Raw genomic sequence first — 20,502 nt, forward strand, 5'->3', positions numbered from 1 at the left:
GGTCTGTCTCTCACTGTGTTGTCCACGACATCTTCCCCCCACGCTTTCCCCTTTATTCCCATCCCTCCGCCCTGAGACCCCCCCACCCAGCCCTGCAGGACCCCACCGGCCTGGCCCTCCCCTCCGCCCCGGGCGCCTGTCCATCGTCCCACCCACACCTTCGCTGGGGCAGGATCGCTTCCCTCAGGGCCCGGCCCTCCTCCCGGGGCATCTGCCTGTGTCCTGGGGTCCGGGAAGCGTCCGCGCCCCCCCGCCCCCCCCGCCCCCAGACAGACGGACACCGGCCAGTGCATTTAAAAGGTTTATTTTCCGTGCTCCGAGGGCGGGCGGGAGGGCGTGGGGGCTCAGTAGACGCCGGGCGGGGCGGGCTCGGGCGCCCCCGCCAGCTGCACCAGCCGCAGCAGCAGGGCCCCGGCCGGCCCGTCCAGCTGGGTCGCGTTGCTCCGCTCGTTGGCGCGGACGCGGCGGGGGAGGCCCGCGCCCTCCCGGCACTCGGGCTCCGTCACGCAGCTCTCTGCGGGGGACAGGGGCTGAGCGCGCCCGCGGCGCCGGACCCACCCAGGTCGGCGCCCGCCCGGCCCCGCACCCCCCGCCCGGCCCCCAGGCCCCCCGCCCGGCCCCGCGGCCCCCCGCCCGGCCCCCAGGCCCCCCGCCCGGCCCCGCACCCCCCGCCCGGCCCCGCACCCCCCGCCCGGCCCCCCGGCCCCCCCCCCCGGCCCCGCACCCCCCGCCCGGCCCCCAGGCCCCCCGCCCCCGCCCCGCACCCCCCGCCCGGCCCCGCACCCCCCGCCCGGCCCCCAGGCCCCCCGCCCCGGCCCCGCACCCCCCGCCCGGCCCCCAGGCCCCCCGCCCCGGCCCCGCACCTCCCGCCCGGCCCGCACCTTCGTCGCAGCAGATGCCGTCGGCGGCGCAGCGGCCCCCGCTCCCGCAGGGCCTGTGGCCCGACTGGCAGGGCGACGGCAGGTAGGTCTCCTCCCGGCAGCGCAGCGCCTCGGCGGTGCCCACGAAGCAGCCGAGCTCCTCCCCGCAGCAGATGCTGGGCCCGAAGCAGCGCCCCTTGCCCCCGGGGCCGCAGGGGAGGCACTGGGGGGCGGGGGGGGGGGAGGAGGGAGGGGGCGGGGTGAGCGAGGCCGCTGCACCGGGGGTGAAAGTCAGGCCTCTGGGTGGGGAGGGAGCTCAGGGACCGAGGTTCGGGGTCGCCTTGGCGCTGCTTTGGCCCCAAAAGGGTCCCAGCAGGGGAGCCACATCTACCAGCCTCCCTCCATTTCCAGGTGCCTCGGACTCTCTGTGAATCACTCGGCATCCTCCCCACCCCACCCCACCCGCAGGGGGTCTCCCAGGGCTGCAGCGTGCGGGCTGCCCACCACTTTACCCCCAACACGGACCCCTCCCCATTACTCACGCTTGACTCTAGTCTAGCACCATCCCTGTCCCCCCCCAGGCCCTTCCTTCCGTTTCCTGTCCCCCCTCTGGCCATGCCCGGCCCCCTCACTCCCTCCCCTCCCTCCCCCATCACCCCCTCCCCCTGCCCTCCCTGCGAAGCTGGGGGGCCTCTGCTCCCCTGCCTGTGCGCTAACCAGTGGACAGCAGAGTCCTGAGCCCTAGAGGAGCCCCCCCCCCCCCCAAGGCCGAGCAGAGGGAAGGGAAGTCTGTCTGCCCAGCTGCCCATCTACTTTGTTCGGCAGCTCAGAACTGAGCCTCCTGCGGCCTGGGAAGAACTGAGCCTGAGCCTGGTGCCTGGACTCCGTCCAGCTCTAATGCAAATGGACACAAGGAACCGACTGGACATACAGCAGGAGAGAAGGGGGCGAGGCCCCTAGCAGAACGGCCTGACGGGGGCTTGGCTGGCACCTACCCTCCCGCCAGCTCCCACCACGGCCAGTGACCGACCGTGTGGAGGCCAGGCCCGTGGCCGGGAGAGGCTGGGGCTGGAAGGGGAGGCCTCAAATGCTGAGTAGGGGCACACAGGAGGCCTTCCTGCCCAGTTCTCCCTGCCCCAGCCCCAGCCCCAGCCCCAGCCCAGTTACTGCGGAACCCTCTCTCTCCTCCATCGTGTCTGGATGGGGACAGTGTCCAGGAAGCCTCGCGGCCCGTCCTCGCCTGCCCGCGGTCCGGTCCCCTGTGCCCATCCCTGCCAGCCTCGCTGCTTCTGCTGGGCACTCCTCCGAACCCCACTCTCCCACAGCCCTGCACCCTGGTGCCAGCCCCAGGGCTCTGCCCCTTCCCTCAGCCCTGAGGCGGACCTTGGTCATACCTGTCTCAGCTCCAGGTCGGACATGGCCCTCTTGCCGCCCCTCGGGCAGTTCTGGAAGTAGCAGGCAGAGGTGACGGCCAGCAGGCCGAGGAAGCAGGCGGGCAGCATGGCCTCGGGCATCCTGGCGCAGGTGGGCACAGCGTGTGGTGCTGCTCGGCAGGCTGTGCTGTGCTGCCTTCGCTGCTGCCTATTTATGGCCGCAGGTGTTTCCTCCGAGGTGACGTGGCCACCACCCCCTCCCCAGTGGCTCCCCAGGAGCCCACGGCCACCAGGCCCCAAGCCGTCAGCAGTGATTCAGGCGCCTGGGGACGCACGTGGGCCGCTCTGGGAGGGCTGACGGGGGAGGAGTGCGGCCTCATGACTGTCGCTGGAGCGGTGTGGCCGCGGTGTGGCAGGAGCTGCTGCGACTGTGATTGCAGCTCTCAGGGCTCGAAAGAGGGACAAATGGGGGTCACTTGGGGGCTGTCTCTAAGCTTCCTAGGGGTACATGGGCCTGTCCCCCCTCGGTCTCCTGAGGAGGGGGTGAGGGGGACTCACGGGGCTGGCGTGTAAGAAATCGGCTCTGGCGGGCCCCGGAGTGGCGGGGAGAGGGCTGCAGGCCTGCGGACCCCTTCAGAGGCTGACCCTGTGAGAGGACAAGTGACAAGACCAGCTCGCACTCCAGGTGGTGTGAAGGGAGGTGGTGCCGGCTGCACCAAGAAAGGAAATCGCTGCCTTAAGGGCCCAGCAATCAGGGGGCCGTTCCCACAGGTGGGTGGGCAGCTCCTGGGGAGTTTGGGGGTGCTCCCGTCCCATGCACATACCCAGAGCAGGGTCCAGGGTCTCAGAGACAGAGGGGTCTCAGAGGCAGCTTCTTGGTGTGTCCCCCTCTCTCTCTCCCAGCAGGAACGTGGGGGTTGGGAACCCGGTGAGGTTCAGAGGGATGGGGAGAGTCCCAGGGAACCTGGCAGCCAGCCTGCCCCAGTTCCTACCCCACCAGGACGCTAGTTCATGGGGACCAGGGCAGGTACCATCTCAAGACTGGGTTGAGGGTGAGGGCATCGGGGCTGTGGGGTGAAGGAAGGGAGTAGTCATAGCCAAAGAGGCCCAGCCTGAGGAAGGAGCACTTGGTTCATGACCCCGGGCTGATGGGGTGAAGAGACTCAGCCTCCCTCCCCCAGGGCACAGAGCACCCCTGTAGCCCCAGCTCTTCCAGCCCCCAGGCTCTTGGCCTCCTCTCCAGGGTCCTGCAAGGAAGCTCCTAGAAGTGTGTGTGGGGGGGGGTTGACAGGGCAGCTTCCTCCCCACAAAGTGCTTTGAAGGGTCTAGTGTCACAGGGAGGGGCCTCCTACACTCAGAACCTGGTGTCCATCTTTTCAGGAACGTCCCCTCAGGGGCCGTGAGGACACTGGAGCCCAGTGGCCTGTTGCAATCTGGCCGCTGTAGCGGGAACATGACTTGGGCAGGTCACTTGTCCTCTCTGTGCCTCACTTCCGTCCAGTGTGAAGCAGGGTGGATGCTAACACCCGCTCCGAGGGCAGTTGTAGGAGCTTTAGGAACGTGCTCGCGCCCGTGCGAAGTCAGCGAGGAGGAGCACTGTATCATCAATGCCATCATTCTTGTTAACAGCTGACAAGCTTTCTTCGGAGAGAGTATCTTTCTGGATTAACCCAGGAGGAACATTCTCATTCCATCATCACCAGAAAGAAGCTTGGTGTGAACTGTTGCCTCCCTGACACTCTGTGGAATGGGGGCCGGGCCAGGGAGGAGGCCAGAGGTCCAGTTGGGCCAGCTGTGTGGCTACGCCCAGCTTCCTTCCATCTCTGCCCTGCAGGTCTGAGTCGCCTTCTAAAAATGGATGGGGCTCCACTAACTCCAGGGCTCAGGCCCAGGGGCAGACCAGCCCTGTCTACCAGCATCATCATTCTAAGACTTGCCCCCACACCAGAGCCCCTTGAAAAGCCCAAACACCACCTCCACACGGACGCCAGAGGACCTGCTCCTCCCAATGCCACCTCCTTGGGGCCGGCATGGGCTGGGAAAGGTCTCACTACTGTGCTGACTGGCTCACTGTAAATACGTCACCTCACCTGTCACCACGACCCTTGGAGAGCCCACCCCCTCTGTAGTTCCCTTCCTCAAGACTCCTCCTCCACACCTTCATCTGTGAGTTAGACTGCAAATGCGCCCTCCATGACCTTCCCATCGCTGAGCACCTGATTGCATTTCCTGGAGTTAAGGATTGCCCTGGTTTCCCATTGTGGTCCATCTGCCATTTTTAGACGTCAACATTTACTTTTCAACTCCCTCCGCTCAGGCTTCTGCCCAAACCAACCCACTGAGACGCCTGTGATCAAGATCATAAATTACCTCCATATTGCCAAATGCAGTGGCCATGTCTCTGTTCTCATTTCCATAATCCCCTAGTGGCATTCCATGTGGGTGAGCACTTGTCCTTTTCAAAAATATGCTTCGTCTGGTGCCCGGGACACCACACTGTCTTGGTTTTCCTTCCGCCACACTGGGTGTTCATTGTCCGTCTCCTTTTCTGGCTCGCCCTGTTTGACCTTGGCTTCTAATGTCGGACACCCCAGGACTCAGGCCTGCATCCCTTTGTTTCTCCTCCCCCTGGGTGATTGCTTCTAACCCCATGATTTTATATATTTTCTACAAACGAATCGTTTCCAAGTTTGTATCTCCATTCCAGGCCTCTCCCCCAAGTGCCAAACTTATAGTGACACCTGCCCAACGACACCGCCCCCTGGGTATTCAGGTAATTATAGGCCTCTCCAACTTACCATGGTCAAACTCAACTCCGGGTTCTTAGCTGCTCCCCTGCTCACGCCCAGGGTCCCCAGCTCTGTAATCATGCCACCACCCGGCCAGCAGCTCCTCCCAGAACTGAGACTCCCCTTGGCCCTTCTCTTTCCCTCACTCTTAACAAAGTCCTTCCTCTAAAATATATTCCAGATCGAGCTGCTTCTTACTGCCCCTGCTTTCAAAGCTCAGAACCTGCTGTTTCCTGTCCTAGAAGACGGACCTGCCCTCCCCCCTCCCTGAGAGCCACCTGGCTGCTTAAATGTCTTCTCCAAAAGGAGCCTTCCCTAACCACCCATCAGGAGTACGCATTCCTTACCTCCACCTCAACTATTTTCAAACTTGGGTCTATGCTGATGGGTTTAATAGCATCTACGGTCACTTGAGGTCCACCCTGAGACAGTGCTTGCCACTTGGTGTGTTGTGGTTTTTTAAAATTATCTTTATTGCCCAGCCGGCATGGCTCACGGTTCAATTCCCGTCGGGGCACACGCCCAGGTTGCAGGCTCGATCCCCGGTAGGGGGCGTGCAAGAGGCAGCCGATCAATGATTCTCATCATTGATGTTTCTATCTCTCTCTCTCTCTCCCTCTCCCTTCCTCTCTGAAATCAATAAAAATATATTAAAATAAAATAATCTTTATTATTTCCAAAGTATCATCTTTAGTTTTGTAAACTTTCTTTAATATTTTTCAGTTTACTATTTCATTAATTTCCACTCTTGTTCACACCTTTTTCATACCATAGTTCACTTTGAGTTTAATTTGCTATTTTTTTTCTAATTTAAGCTGATGGTTGAACTATTGATTTAAAATAATCCGATTATAGCCCAGCTGTTGTGGCTTAGTGACTGATCGACAACCCATGCACCAAGAGGGCGCAGGCTTGGTTCCCGGTCAGGGCACATGCCAGGGCTCTGCAGGCACATGCAGGAGGAAATGGATTAATGCGTCGATGTTTCTATCTCCCTCTCCCTTCCTCTCTCTTTAAAATCAACAAAAAGATATATTTTTTAAAAATCATCCTAATATAGGTTTGGGAGCTATAAAATTCCTAATGTATTGCTTTAGCTATATCCCATAATTTTTTAAATGTTTATTTTTATTCAGTTTAAATGATTTAATTGTTTTGTTTTCTTCTACCCCTGGGTTATCTTTTATTTTTATTTTTTTATTGATTTCAGAGAGGAAGGGAGAGGGAGAGATAGGTAGAAATGATGAGAGAGAATCATTGATTGGCTGCCTCTTGCATGCCCCCACTAGGGACCAATCCCACAATCTGGGCATGTGCCCTGACCAGGAATCAAACTCTGACCCCTTATTTCATAGATCAAGGCTCAGCCACGGAGCCTGCTGGTGGGCCATTAGGTAATTTTGAAGTGTCATTTAATTTTCAAATAATTTGTGATGCCCTTATATTTTTCTCATATTGCTTCCTAATGCTTCTGTTTTTAATAAATAAAAATATCTCATTACTCTTAGTGTATATCAGATGCTTTCCTTTATTTAATCCAGCGCGCACGCACTCACTTGTGGCTGGTCAGGCCGCCTCTGGTTTGTCTGATGGCACCAAGGATAGTAACACTGTGTGATTCTGTAAAGAACACCAATGCTCTCAGGCTGTTTAGGAAATCAACAAGCTAAGTGTGAAGAGATCTCGGAAACGCTCTCTGCCTATGTTAGCGTGGGCCGCCGGGCCTGAAGTGTAAGAATCACAGCCCTGCGGTTCGAAGAAGCTGCACAGCCCAAGCACATGCTACCGGCTCAAACCAGAAAGCACTGGCCCTCAGCGGGGTGGGATGGGGGGGCGCGGAGGGGGACGGACATGTGGAAGCACTCCCTGCCTCTTGCTTTAAAAAAAATCTTAGTTGATTTTTTCCTTTTTATGTTTTTATTGATTTCAGAGAGAGAGAAACAGCAGTGATGAGAGAGAACCATCACTCGGCTGCCTCCTGCACGCCCCGCACTGGGGAATGAGCCTGCAGCCCGGGCATGTGCCCTGACTGGGAATCGATGCTCAACCTCTGAGCCACACCGACCGGGCCTTCACCTTGTTTTTAAGGCCCCTCACTACTCATTATTATAAAACCCCACTCCCCCTCTCTTTGACGCTAGATATTCTGTATCTCCGGATGGAGGAAAGAAAAACATTTCCCCCCCGAGATCAGTAGCTGCATACGAAGCCCGGGACTGTGCTGGCTTCCTCCAGTGAGAAGGCTGTATTTGGAACTGATATCCAGTAGATGCCCCTGGATTCAATTTAGAAAAATCCTCTGGGCCCTGCCTGGGTAGGTCTGTTTGTTGGAGCATCGTTCCCATACCCCAAGTTTGCAATTTGCCAAGGTTGTGGGTTCAATCCCCAGTCAGGGCACATACAAAAATCAACCAATGAATCCACAAGTTGATGTGTCTTTCTCTCCCCACGTTTCTCCCCACCCCCCACCTTTCTCCCTCTCAAAAAAAATTTAATAAATATAAATTTTAAAAAAAATCTTCTCATTTTCCAAGACCTATCCATCTTCTGCACCAAACAGGGAAGATATATAAACAGAGAGGGTGTGGATTAGCTACCGTTCACAGCACGCTGACAATGTGTTCCCAGTTCATACGCTGCCAGTCGCACCAGTGTCATGAGGTGTGTTTATCACCATCTTATTCATGTGGAAACTGAGGCACAAAGGGGCTATGCACATTTCCTGAAGAGCCACAGGTAGCAGAGCCGGAGCAGGCTCCCAGTCCAGCATCCCGATGCCCGCGCAGCCCTGAAAGGGAACACGGCCTGTGTCTTTCGAGGCTCTGATGGGTTCGCCCAGTTTTGATTTGTCATTTTGATGGAAAAAGGAACTCCAAGAGTGCCCACCATTATGCCCTGAACTTGTTAACTTAGTGCCCTAATTTACTTCAAAATAACATGAGAGGGGCAGCTTAGGGGAGAGTAAGTATAAAAGAAACAAATGGGTACATGAGAGTTTACATGACTAATGTGTATTTTTGTATGTGCATGAACTTTTCTTAAGAAACATTTTTTTGAAGTATTGGCCTCACCTTTTGTGACACCTGGTATAAAATATGACCAAATGTTTATTTTATTTTTTGTTAATCCCCACCTGAGGATATATTTCCTTTTGGGGGCGGGGGGAGTGGAAGAGAGAGGGAAAGACAGAGAAAAACATCAATGTAAGAGCAACACATCAATTGATTGCCTCCTGCACACACCCAACCAGGGCCCGGTCTGGGGAGCAGCCTGCAACCGAGGCTTACCCTTGACCGGAATCAAACCCAGGACCCTTTGGTCCGCAGACCAACGCTCTATCTACTGAGCCAAACTGGCTAGGGCCTGACCAGGTGTTTGGAAGTTGTAAGTCAAGCTAACAAATTGTTAAATAAAAATTTCCCTCCTCCTACCTTGACAAATACGTCTTCATGGTGACCTGAACCCAGACACAAGTTTGGAATCCTTGTGCTCTTCCGAGTTCTGCCGCTGGGGGAGCTGGCCTCTCCCTGCAGCTTTGTTTTGTCCCATGTCCCAAGGGATGTGGGCATTCCAGGCTGCAGGCTGCAGGCTCTGCCTGGCACCACACACACTGCCTCCCCTTCTCACCACAAAGGCGCATTTGCATACCTAAGGTGGGTCCACCTGGGGCACATGCCCAGGGAAGAGGACTCCTCCAGCCATAGAAACAGTTATGGGAGCCGGTCCATATGGCTCAGTGGTTGAGTGTTGACCTATGAACCAGGAGGTCATGGTTCCATTCCCCATCAGGGCACATGCGGGGTTGTGAGCTCCATCCCCAGCGTGAGATGTGCAGGAGGCAGTTGATCAATGATCCTCTCTTAGTATTGATGTTTCTATCTCTCTTTCCCTCTCCCTGCCTCTCTCTGAAATCAATAAAAATATTTTTTTAAATCAATGAACTGAAATGAAAATATAATTGAGTGCCCTATATTAAAAAGAAATAAGGAAGGAAGGAAGGAAGGAAGGAAGGAAGGAAGGAAGGAAGGAAGGAAGGAAGGAAGGAAGAAAGAAAGAAAGAAAGAAAGAAAGAAAGAAAGAAAGAAAGGGAAAGAAAGAAAGAAAGGAAAGAGTCATGAGAAAGTTAGGCAGGGCGTTCCATGCCGCAGCCCACAAGGTACACATTCTGGGTGGGCATATCCCCTGGCTTCACCCCAAGGAGGGCCAGAGCAGGCCTCTAAGGCAAGGGTAGGGCCTTTCTTGTCTGGGTCTTAGGCATTAAGGCCCTTGAGTCTGCCAGCACCCTGCCCTAGGGAGGCACATGGCTGTAACGACTCAGCTGCTTCATCCCACCTGCCATAGGACACGGGTCCAAACCAGCAGATGAACATGTTTCACTGTCTCCTGGCCTCAGCTGCTGGTTCTGTGCTGTTTGGGGCCATTTGAGCAGAAGGAATTTACTAGAGGGCAATTGAGAGCTCACAATTTAAGGGAAGAGTTGAGAACCAGGCTTGGAAACTATAGTTCTTGAGGGCCACGAAACAGGAACCCATAAAGTTTCATGACATGGTGTGTCAGATCCCCCAGGAGCAGTGCCTGAGACTGGAACTCCTGTGGTTCATGAGGGAGGCTCTCAGGAGTGAGGGAAGTAGGATGGATGAGGAAGAAGCCAGGTAAAGATGGAGTCTAGCTTCAGCCTGATCCCCCGGAGCTCCTGAGTGTGAGTGGCACCACAGAGTTGTCCTATCATGAGGCAAGAGGGTTAAGGAGGGGAGAGAGAGAGAGAGAGAGAGAGAGAGAGAGAGAGAGAGAGAGAGAGAGAGAGGTGAGAAACATCAATGGATTGCCTCCTGTACACACCCCACCAGGGATCAAACCCGAAACATAGGCATATGTCCTGACTGGGAATCGAACCCGCAACCTTTTGGTGCACGGGAAAAATGCTCAACCCACTGAGCAACATCGGCCAGGGCTGTTATACATGTATATAATTTGCATACTACTCAGTCATTGGTCGAGGAGATTGTGGAGAAGGAACCTCCCAGGCATTTTCTTGGTGAGGTGGCTCCCATAGGCTGAGGGCAAGTCTTTGGAGACAGGCCAGCAACAAGCCATTAGCAACCAATTCCCACAGCGTCTGGGGCATGATGGGTGCAGAGTCCAGGGCGTCCATTCTAGGGATGCTTCAAGTGCCGCCGGCCTTGCCCCTGTGCCCAGGTTCCCATCCCCAGGAAGGCTGTCTACTCGGCTTAGCTTCTATCCCTGAAGCGCCGAATAGAGCTTCCTCCGACTGTGTCCGGGGAGAAACGGCCATGCCTTGAAAGACAATCAGGGTGCTATCATAAAGGGACAGTGGGGACTGTGGAGCTAAGCCCCCCAAATCCCCAAGATATTTTTCTGAAATCAGCACCAGAATCCCGTTTGTCCTGCCCCCACCTCTAACCTCCTTCCTACAGGTCGATGGGGTTGACCTAGAAATGCTTCAGGCACGCTTCCCTGTCCCTCTGCCCTCGTGGACAGTGTTCCTGTCATGAGTGTGCCCCAGGGCCCTGCCGTGGGCCCTCACCGGGTCTCCAGGAAATGAGTTAGCGCGCTGGCCAGCCCGGATGAGCCTCCGTTTCTCTAACTGTGGTGACTGCCTACAAAATTAGCATAGGAACATTTCAGGCTGTCGCCTCCCGGCTCTGCTACGAGGATTCTGGCTTCGCCCTCCGGGTCCTCCTTCTAGACCCCTCAGCAGGAGTCCTTGAGGATTTTGTGGTTGTTCTAGTTTCTACTTGCTGTGTAACAAACACCTCCAAACGCAGAGCACAAAATAACCACCGTTTTATTAAGCTCGTGGATTCTGAAGGTCAGGAGTCCAAACAGGGCACAGCAAGGACCGCTTTTCTCTGCTCCACCTGGTCCGGGGCCTCCGTGGGGAGGAGCGAACGGCCAGGGGCTGGAATCAGCTGGAGACTCTGCACTCACATGCCCAGGCACCTGGGCTGAGGACCCGCAGGCTGGCTCAGCGGGACTGAGCTCCTGCCTCCTGTGGCCTCGGTGTGTGGCTTTTCACAGCGTGGTGGCCTGGGGGTATGTCGGACACTGGCGAGTTCCAAGAAATGAGTCAGAAGCCACGTGGTCTTTTACGACAGCCTCGCAGTCCAGTAGGGTCACTGCAGCCACACGCTGTGGGTCTAAGCCACCCCACGCCTGTCCAGAGCCAAGAGAAGGAACAGAGCTCCCCTTTGGATGGAACGAGTGTTAAATAATTAGCAACCAACCATGGAAAGCCGTCATAGTGGCGTGAAGTCAGGAGAAAAGGATGGGGACGAAGCTTGGAGGTAGATTTTTCCAAGGAGCTTTGCAAGGTATGGGAGAGCTGCAGGACAGGAATGCGGGAGGCAGATGGGCGGGTGAGAGGGGACTTTAAAGAAGTCTTGCTGAGTAACATCAGTGTGAAATGGCAGGTTGATTCCCGAACCTGTGTTCCTTTGGCTCCGAATCACTCTAAGACTGATCGCACGGCTCGGGCAGGTGCGCAGGCTGCCCCCCAGCCTGCCCCCGGGCTCGTAATGAAGAAAATTTTAAGGTTTGAGGCGCTTACCATCATTTCCGTCTTCTCATCATAGAAGGTCAATTTGCCAAGGCCGTCTCATGCCTCAGCGCGTGCCCCCGCATCTCATTTCCCCTGGCCTCCGTGCTCCGGCCCCTCCTCGTTCCCAGGGGCCAGCTCCCCGGAGCCTGATCTCATCCGTGGGGTGGGAGGGGAGGAAGGCAGGTGAGAGGGGCTCTCTCTGGAGGATCCTGGTTTCTGAGACAGGCTAATTACAGGCTTCCTAATTAATGAGCCATGGGGTTGCATTTCATCAGCTGAGTCACAGTTGATGTCTGAGCCCTGGGCTCAAGGGGAGGGTATCAGGAATTGTGGGAGGGGGAAGACCAGCCTGTGTCTCTGTCTCCCCCACCCTTATTCTCTGCTCCCTCTGTTCAAACCCAGCTCTCCCCACCGGTGTAGAGAGTGTCAGCAGCCCCCATTCTTCCCTACTCTTGCCTCTGCTTCCTGACACCGTCCTGGAACTCCCCCCCCCCCCCCCCCAGCCTGTCCATCCCTCCTAGCTTCCCGTCCCACCAGGACCACACAGGGCTCATTACTGTTTCCCAACACCCAGGTTCTCTTTCAAACGGAGCCTCCCTCAGCCCTTATCACACAGCGGGGTCACTGTCTGCGGTGCGGCAGCCACAGCTGGTGGAACCCTAGCCCCCACCGCCCTGGCCAAAGCCTGCCCGAGGCTACTGTGGATAGAGCCGCTTGCTCCCCACACCCATTTCTGTCAGTAACTGCATGACGGGTACTTTTCCATTGGCATTTCAACCAAGAGGTTTATCCATTTACATGGAGTTAACGCTGCTGAGCATTTATTAAAGGAACAGCTTTTATTCTTGTGCCTCGAGATGGAATATGATTGAGTTTTCAAAAGCTTAGTCACGAGTTATTCCATAATTAGATTTTCCGTGCCTCCGGTTCTGGGTCGTATGATGAGCTTGGACCCTAGTGGATAGGTTCCTGTAGACGGTGGGGTTGGGTGGGCTCCCCCCAGCTCAGTGCCGTCGGTGCCCCTCTATCCTGCACAAGGTCCCAGCTCCATGGAGGGATCCTTACAGGCCCTGCGGTGACAACATCCAGGCCACCCCTGTCGGGGGGGGGGGGGGGGGGGCCTGAGTCAGCTCCTTGCCAGCCGGCGCTCCCTACAGAGCATCTCCGGAGTTGAGAGTTGGTGGCCTTGGAGTCGGTCAGACCAGCTCTTTGTGGAGCTGAGCCTCAGCTTCCTCCTTCCTCCAAGAGCTGTGAGGATTAAATGAGATAATACATACGGCACAGAGCACAGTGCCCAGGACAGCGTGCTCAATACATAAAAACTTTTAATTTTTTTTAAATTTTTTTTACAGAGAGGAAGGAAGAGGGATAGAGAGTTAGAAACATCGATGAGAGAGAAGCATCGATCACATTGCACACCTCCCACTGGGGATGTGCCCGCAACCCAGGTACATGCCCTTGGCCGGAATCGAACCTGGGACCTGTCAGTCCACAGGCTGACGCTCTATCCACTGAGCCAAACCGGGTAGGGCACTTTTTAAACTTTTGAATGCAAAGTTTTTTAACCCACATGGTTAGCCTTCTAAGCCTCCCCGATATCCTTGATAGTGTGTGCAGATTCATGTGTGTAAACCACTTGTCCCTGGGCCCGTCCTCTGGGTGCAGTGAGTCCCTCCACGGGGGGTGATGGCTCCCCAGATCCCAAGGGACTACCCTGATGTTTAGGCTGCTTGCTGGTAGGGCCGAAAGTGTTCTCTTCAGATTTTTGTCAGCGAATCTTTAGGCTAGAATCCTAGAAGTGGGAAGGCTGGGTTGAGGGTACATGTGTATGCGACCTCCCTGGATATTGCCACATTCCCCTCCACAGCGGTTGCACCCCTTGCATTCCCAGCAGCATGGGACAGTCAGCCTCACCAGCGAGTGTGGCCAAACTTTGAGATTTGTGCCAACTTACTGAACAAGAAATGGTATTTCAGGGTTATTATTTCATCACTAGAGACCCGATGAATGAAGATTCGTGCAAGAATGGCTGCCGGCACTGCCTTCGCTCCGGCCAGAGCTGCCTTTCCGCCTTCGCTCCAGCCTGGAGCGGCCTTTCCGTCTTCCCACACTACCCAGAGGCCCTGAGCAACAGGGGTGGTGTGGAATGCCATGGCGCCGACACAAGCGTCCCGCCCCACCCCCAGCCGCTTGGCTCCTGCGTATGCAAATTAACCTGCCATCTTTGCTGGGTTAATTTGCAAACTCACTCCTGATTGGCTGGTGGGTGTCTCAAAGGTACAGTCAATTTGCATCTTTCTCTTTTATTAGTGTAGACATGAGCAAGGGTGGGCTTCTTCTGACATGTCTAAAGACCATGTGTACTTCTTTGTGCATCTTTCTTATTTTTAGGAGCTATATGTTAGGAATATTAACCACTGCAAAACAAGTTACAAATATATTTCCCCAGCCCTGGCCAGTTTGGCTCAGTGGATAGAGCATTGGCCTGCAGACTGAAGGGTCCTGGGTTTGATTCTGGTCAACGCACATACCTCAGTTGTAGGCTCCTCCTCAGCCCAGGCCATGTTTGTATGCAGGAGGCAACCAAACGATGTGTTTCTCTCACATTGATATTTCTGTCTTTCCTTCTCTCTTCCAATCTCTCTAAAAATCAATAAAAAATATCCTTGGGTGAGGATTAAAATATATATATATACATATACACATATATATATTTGTATATATATATATATACATATATATATATATATGTATATATATATATACACATACACACATATATATTCCCCCCCCCCAATCTTGTAACTTATTTTTACTTTGTAATGGTGTTATGTTTTTCTATTAACATAGATTTTTTAAAAAAATTCAGACATAGTCAAATTGATCAGTCTTTGGCCTTAATGTATCTAGATTTTGAATCAGGGATCTTCTCCTCTCTCTCAGGAATTCCCTCATTTTCCATATCCTTCTGGTTCTCAGGTGGTGTCAGTGACTGCAGCACCACTTATGAAAGGCCACCTTTCCCCAGCTCATTGCCAATGTCTCGGGCAGAGTACACTGCATTTCCATGTGCAGCCGGACCTAGTTCTGGATTTATAGACATTTTGTTGGCCTATGTATTTGTGGGTTAGGCTCAAACTGTTCCTCATTATTTTGGCTTGTTCTTCAAGATGATCTTTATAATAAGAATAGTGTCTAATGAAATGCCCATGAAATGTTAAGGGAACTAGCAGGCAACAAAACCACACAGTTACACATAGACAATTTCCCCCTTATAATAAAACTAGAGGCCTGGTGCACAAAATTCGTGCATAGGGGAGCGGGGCCTCTCCGCCTGGTCTGCACCCTCTCCAATCCGATACCCCTTGGGGGATGTCCCTCTCACAATCCGGGACTGCTCGCTCCTAACCACTCGCCTGCCTGCCTGCCAGCCTGATCGCTCCCTAACTGCTCCCCCCTGCCAGCCTGATCGCCCCTAACTGCCCTCCCGTGCCGGTCTGATTGCCCCTAACCGCCTCTGCCTCGGCCCCCAGCACCGTGGCTTCGTCCCAAAGGACGTCCGGAAGATATCCAGTCTAATTAGCATATTACCCTTTTATTAGTATAGACTAGAGGCCTGATGCACGAAATTCATGCAAGCGTAGGTCTTCGCAGCTGCAGCGGCTGCCTGGATCCTTCCATCACAGCCGCAGAGGCTTCCTGGATCCCACTGCTAAAGTCTTGGCTTCATCCGAAAGGTCATCTGAAAGGACGTCCGGAAGGATAGCTGGTCTAATTAGCATATTGTGCTTTTATTATTATAGATATCGGAAGGGAAAAGATCCAAAATGTTTGTGAGGTTATCTTTTTCTTGTGTGAAGTTATCACTTGTTAGTATGGTGATGGGTAGCATCATCTTGCTATTGGTATAAACCGTGATGAAAACTTACCAACGTCTCTTCCTCCTTCACCTCATCCCTGTGCCACTCTGGAGATCTTATCACCCCTCTGGACCATGGCCCCTCTTTGTACGAGAGGCAATGCATTACAGCAAGGTGGATTGGGTTACAGCCTCTGTCAGGAGGCAGGTTCACAGAGCTGAGGAAAACCAAGGGCCAGTCTCACCATGCTCCTACTTGGCCCAGCTCTGTCCAACAGGACTATTTTTGATGGGGAAATGTTTTATATCTTGCTGTCTAATAGAATATCACTAGCAGGTGTGGCTACTAAGTACTTGAAATGTGGCTGCTGTGACTCAGGAACTGAGCTTTTAATTTAATTTAAACTAATTTAAATAGCCACATGATTTAAACTAATTTAAATAGCCACATGAGGCTAGTTGTTACTACATGGGATAGTGCATCTTTGGCTATTTCTCAACCTAGCCATTCCCCTTCCTAGATCTGGAAGGACCCATCCTGCCTGAGAGGCTACAGCGAGCTGAGAGGCTGGGCCGGAAGCTGAGAAGGCAGAGGGGCCAGCTGTGCAGGAGGGGGTCAGCCCGCGGCAGCCCCAATCCACCCAGCGGCCATCACAATGGCAGCCAACCAAGCATCACAATTCCACAGGCAGGGGGTGAGCAGTGGCCTGGCAGGCGTTTCCTCCCGGGCAGGTCTCTTTGTCTGCAGACCTACTTACAGCCGCCCAGGTGGCAGCGCCGGTTCAGAATAGAAAGCATCCAGCAGCTGGGAAGCCTCGAGCTGGAGATGCCCCAGAGGCAGGCCCGGCGCGGGGACGGGCACCCGCTCTGGAGGAGGAGGCCGGGCGTGGGGACGGGCACCCGCTCTGGAGGAGGCCGGGCGTGGGGACGGGCACCCGCTCTGGAGGAGGAGGCCGGGCGTGGGGACGGGCACCCACTCTGGAGGAGGAGGCAGGGCGTGGGGACGGGCACCCGCTCTGGAGGAGGAGGCCGGGCGCGGGGACGGGCACCCGCTCTGGAGGAGGAGGCCGGGCGCGGGGACGGGCACCCGCTCTGGAGGAGGAGGCAGGGCGTGGGGACGGGCACCCGCTCTGGAGGAGGAGGCCGGGCGCGGGGACGGGCACCCGCTCTGGAGGAGGAGGCAGGGCGCGGGGACGGGCACCCGCTCTGGAGGAGGAGGCCGGGCGCGGGGACGGGCACCCGCTCTGGAGGAGGAGGCCGGGCGCGGGGACGGGCACCCGCTCTGGAGGAGGCCGGGCGTGGGGACGGGCACCCGCTCTGGAGGAGGAGGCAGGGCGCGGGGACGGGCACCCGCTCTGGAGGAGGAGGCCGGGCGTGGGGACGGGGCACCCGCTCTGGAGGAGGAGGCCGGGCGTGGGGATGGGCACCCGCTCTGCCCGGGACCCAGGAGCAGGCCCGGGGCCTGACTGCCAGGAGGTGGAATACTCTGTGAGCACTGAGCAGCTCCTCCTCTTCTTCTTAGCAGTTTGGTTCTTCTACGTCTTCTACCTCTAGGACTACTTCTGAGCAGCCCTCCTTCCTGTCTGCTCCAGCTGGAGAGCAGCAGCAGAGAACATGCGTGGCCCAGCCCCCGTGAGTGAGGACGGACAGTCCCAAAGGGCTGGGGCCTTTGGCCCACAGGAAGGACGGTCAGGATGCAGGCCAGGCCTCACTCTGCACCGTGGGGATGAGCACCAGCGCCCTACCCCTCAACGCCTCGGGGGCCGTGCCCAGCCTCCTGCTCTCCGAGGGCCCAGGGCTGCGTGCCCCCAACAGGCTTGTGTTGAGAAAATGATACAGAAGAGCGGGGGAGACAGGTGTCCCACAGAACCTGCCTTGGGGCGAGGGTCACGTCGAGGCTGTGCAGCCCTGCGTCTCTGAGTCCGTGGAGTCCTTGTGTTTGCCGCTTTGGGCCTGGCTCCGGGCTCTTGGGAGAAATAAACTGTCTCTGAACCGAGCTGGCAGGAGAAAGGTTATTCCCATTTTCTAGGGGAGAGAAATGGAGCCCGGCAGTGCTCAGTGTGTTTCTGGCAAGGGTGGTGCAATCACCACTTCCTTTGGGGGGCCCTTTAAAATGAGGTGAGGCCCTAACTGGTTTGACTCAGTGGATAGAGTGTCGGCCTGCGGACTGAGGGTCCCAGGTTCGATTCCGGTCAAGGGCATGTACCTTGGTTGCGGGCACATCCCCAGTGGGAGGTGTGCAGGAGGCAGCTGATCGATGTTTCTCATCGATGTTTCTAACTCTCTATCCCTCTCCCTTCCTCTCTGTAAAAAATCAATAAAATATATTTTAAAAAATGAGGTGAGAATGAGTGCATCTCCAAGGATGTAGGTGCGGCTCCACCTGGTCAGAGAACAGGAACTGTCCAGTCCAGTGGCTCCCACGCCCAATTTCCCACCAGGCCCTGCAGGATGGGAGGCAGCTCTGCCCTCATCTGAGCATGCTTTAGGCTGGTGGCTTCCCCTGGCTCCTGGTGGGGCAAACAGGGCAACCCCAGAGAGCAGGGCTCCCTGAGACTGTCAACCTGCTGGTGGGAGCAGAGCTGTTCCCCGAGACTGAGACAGGCTGAAAATCCACCCCCACCCCACCCCCAGTGGTTTTGCTACAAATGCTGGGGCTTTTCCTAGAACACAAGCACGAAGGAGGGTAAGGCAAGACTCTGGAATGGCCTAGACTCTGAAAGCCAAGGGCACATGGAGCCTCATCGGCCACCAGTGCAGACCCGACGTCTCAAGGGAAGCGCCAGCAGGAGGCAGAGGGAAGGATGCAGCCACCTTTGAGACACACAAATCCCCAGGAACTCTTTAACAAGCAGATTCCTGAACCCCAACCCCAGATCTCTAAATCTTGGATCTGGACTGCAGTCCAAGAAGCTGAATTTTTTTATAAAGTTCAGTGTAAGGACTGGAGTTCTGGCCATGTGCAAAGCTTAAAAACCAGAGAGAATGCCAGCCTCCAGCCCTCAGGTGCCCTCAGGTGCAGGCTGCGGGAGGGGAGGCAGCTCAGAGCCCTGGGCGTGGAGGCCCAGCCCGTCCACGGGAGCCGGCGAGGGAATCTCCAGGATGACGTATGTGCGTGGAGCCGCTGGGCGCTGCTCCTCCCCAGGCACGCGCAGAAGAGGGAAAAGCATGGTGTAGTTTCTCACCGACCTTCCTAGTGACTAGATCTACTCCGTACAGTAAACAATTGTAAGAATACGTATTTTCCCTCTGCGACTCCACAAAACTAAATTCTGAACGGAAAAACAAACTGCAGCTACAAATGAGTCGTTTTCCTGAAATGGGCCCCGGCAGGAAAAGCACCTTTCCCCTCAGAGGGCAGCAGCCAGCCCCAGGAGGGGCTCCCCCTCCCTCCCCACCCACACCCCACCTGCCAACCCTCCCACAGCACGCATCTGACCGAATTACAGCCTGCCTGGGGGGCAGTGACTGCTGACGGCGGCCCTGTGACAACTCCACTTTGTATGGGTGCGGGAGGGGACAGGAGTGTGACGACAGGCAGGCAGTCCATCAGGAGGAAGCCCACAGCAGATGTCAGCAATCACTTTATTAAGGCTCCACGCAGTCTGCCAGTTGGGGGCTGAGTCATTCACTCCACTTTTGGGTGACACTGAAGGTAGAGGCAATCTCTGAGACCCCGAGCCACACACAACTGTGCTCCATGCACATCCACCCTGCAGGATGGGGGGGAGGCCCCCCCCGCCCCACATGCACATGTGTGTGTGTGTGTGTGTGTTTGTGTGTGTGCGTGTATGCAAATAACTTGGGGGCCCTCAGCAGGGTGGGGCTGGCTGAAGCAGGCCCTGGGCTCTGGCAGAAAGGGGGGTGGCAGGGAGGTACAAGAGGGCAGCAACATCTCCCCCAGCCCTCCCAGCCCAAAGTATGGCTTTGTTATCCTATTGCCACTTGAGCTGGAGTGGAGGGGCCCCTCCCCCACCCCTCACTCCAGGCCTGTGCTACACTGTGGGAGGCAATAAAGGGAAAGCCCTTGGGAACCAAGAGGCCCCTCTGTGCCTGGGCCTTGGCCAGATCTCAGGGAGCTATGACCCCCACTTCTGTTCCTCCCAACAAAAGGTCTTCCTGGGTTGAGGCCAGTCACTCAGAAGTGGACCCGCAGCACGTCCTGGCTGGTGAAAGGCTGCTGGCAGGCTGTGCATATCATAGGCAGGGAGCGCTGCTTCTCACCCAGGCAGGGCCGGCATAGGAGGTGGCCACAGGGAAGCTGGTACACGGGCTCCTTTTTGAAGTAGGAAGAAAATACTCTTTTGCAGGAGGCACACTCGGGACCCAGGACACTCCCAGGCTGCTCTGATAAATCAGGGAGGAAAATAGGACAGGGTTAGGGAAAGCTGCGCCTAGTCCAGGCTCCATCCTGGAGGCAGGGCACATGCCTGGAGTGGGAGAGAAGCTGCCCCACCCTCTACCCCTGCAGCAGTCTGGCTGCACCCCTCCCTAGGCCACCTCTGGCTGATCTGAGAGCAGAGGTCCAGGGAGCTGGGGAAGCTGGAAGGCCTCCACGAGATCATCAAATCTCGGTGTTCCCATAAATGCTCAAAAAGAGCTGGCTTCTCAGGGGAGCCAGGTAGCGCTGGGCCCTTCGTCCCAGTCTCCCAAGATGCACTTTCCCTTGGGATAGGCTCCCAAGGCGAGCAAGGCACAAACTCACGCTGACAACCTTGATAAATTACAAGGTGAGGTGTGATAAGTAAAGGAAAAGGCAGAAAATGCTCCTGTGTGTTAGGGTTGGGCAGGTCAAGGGTGTAGAGAAGTCACTAGAGAGCAGAGCTGAGGTCTGTTGGCAGCAGACCTGCCAGCTGAGCCTGGGACCTGCTTCTCTTCAGCCCTGCAGCCTGGCAGCTCCCTCCCCAGCCATCATCCCCTCCCTGTCTGCTGGCTTTCTCTCCTTCCACACTTCCCAAAGGGACTCCTGAATGAGAGCCACAGTGGGCAGGTGCCCACCACCCCCTGCCCCAAGCTGCACCTGTTCTTCCTTCTCTCATGGCCTTGCCTAAGGAGGCTGTTC

The 20,502-nt window shown here is 55.9% G+C and overlaps 2 protein-coding genes across 11 annotated transcripts in view; both read right to left on the reverse strand.

Moving 5' to 3' along the window:
* Positions 1 to 294: 294 nt before the first annotated feature.
* Positions 295 to 2,439, reverse strand: LOC118663777 (arginine vasopressin). Its single transcript, XM_036323731.1, has 3 exons — positions 2,255 to 2,439; positions 882 to 1,083; positions 295 to 514 (listed from the first exon to the last, which is right to left on the reverse strand). Exons 1-3 carry the CDS (start codon positions 2,372 to 2,374, stop codon positions 345 to 347), a joined length of 492 nt encoding a protein of 163 aa, XP_036179624.1. The 5' UTR covers positions 2,375 to 2,439; the 3' UTR covers positions 295 to 344.
* A 16,432-nt stretch (positions 2,440 to 18,871) lies between these two features.
* UBOX5 (U-box domain containing 5) overlaps positions 18,872 to 20,502 on the reverse strand; it is a 39,217-nt gene continuing 37,586 nt past the window's right edge. For 9 of the 10 annotated variants that reach the window (XM_036321205.1, XM_036321206.1, XM_036321204.1 and 6 more), the window contains one exon: positions 18,872 to 19,787. In XM_036321205.1, the coding sequence (XP_036177098.1) occupies positions 19,579 to 19,787 (209 nt within the window). In that variant the 3' untranslated portion in view covers positions 18,872 to 19,578. The remainder of the gene's footprint in view (positions 19,788 to 20,502) is intronic. The other variant, XM_036321210.1, reaches the window with a different exon arrangement.

Source organism: Myotis myotis, unplaced genomic scaffold (genome assembly GCF_014108235.1).
Source record: "Myotis myotis isolate mMyoMyo1 unplaced genomic scaffold, mMyoMyo1.p scaffold_m19_p_9, whole genome shotgun sequence".
In the NCBI taxonomy this organism is placed as follows: domain Eukaryota; kingdom Metazoa; phylum Chordata; class Mammalia; order Chiroptera; family Vespertilionidae; genus Myotis; species Myotis myotis.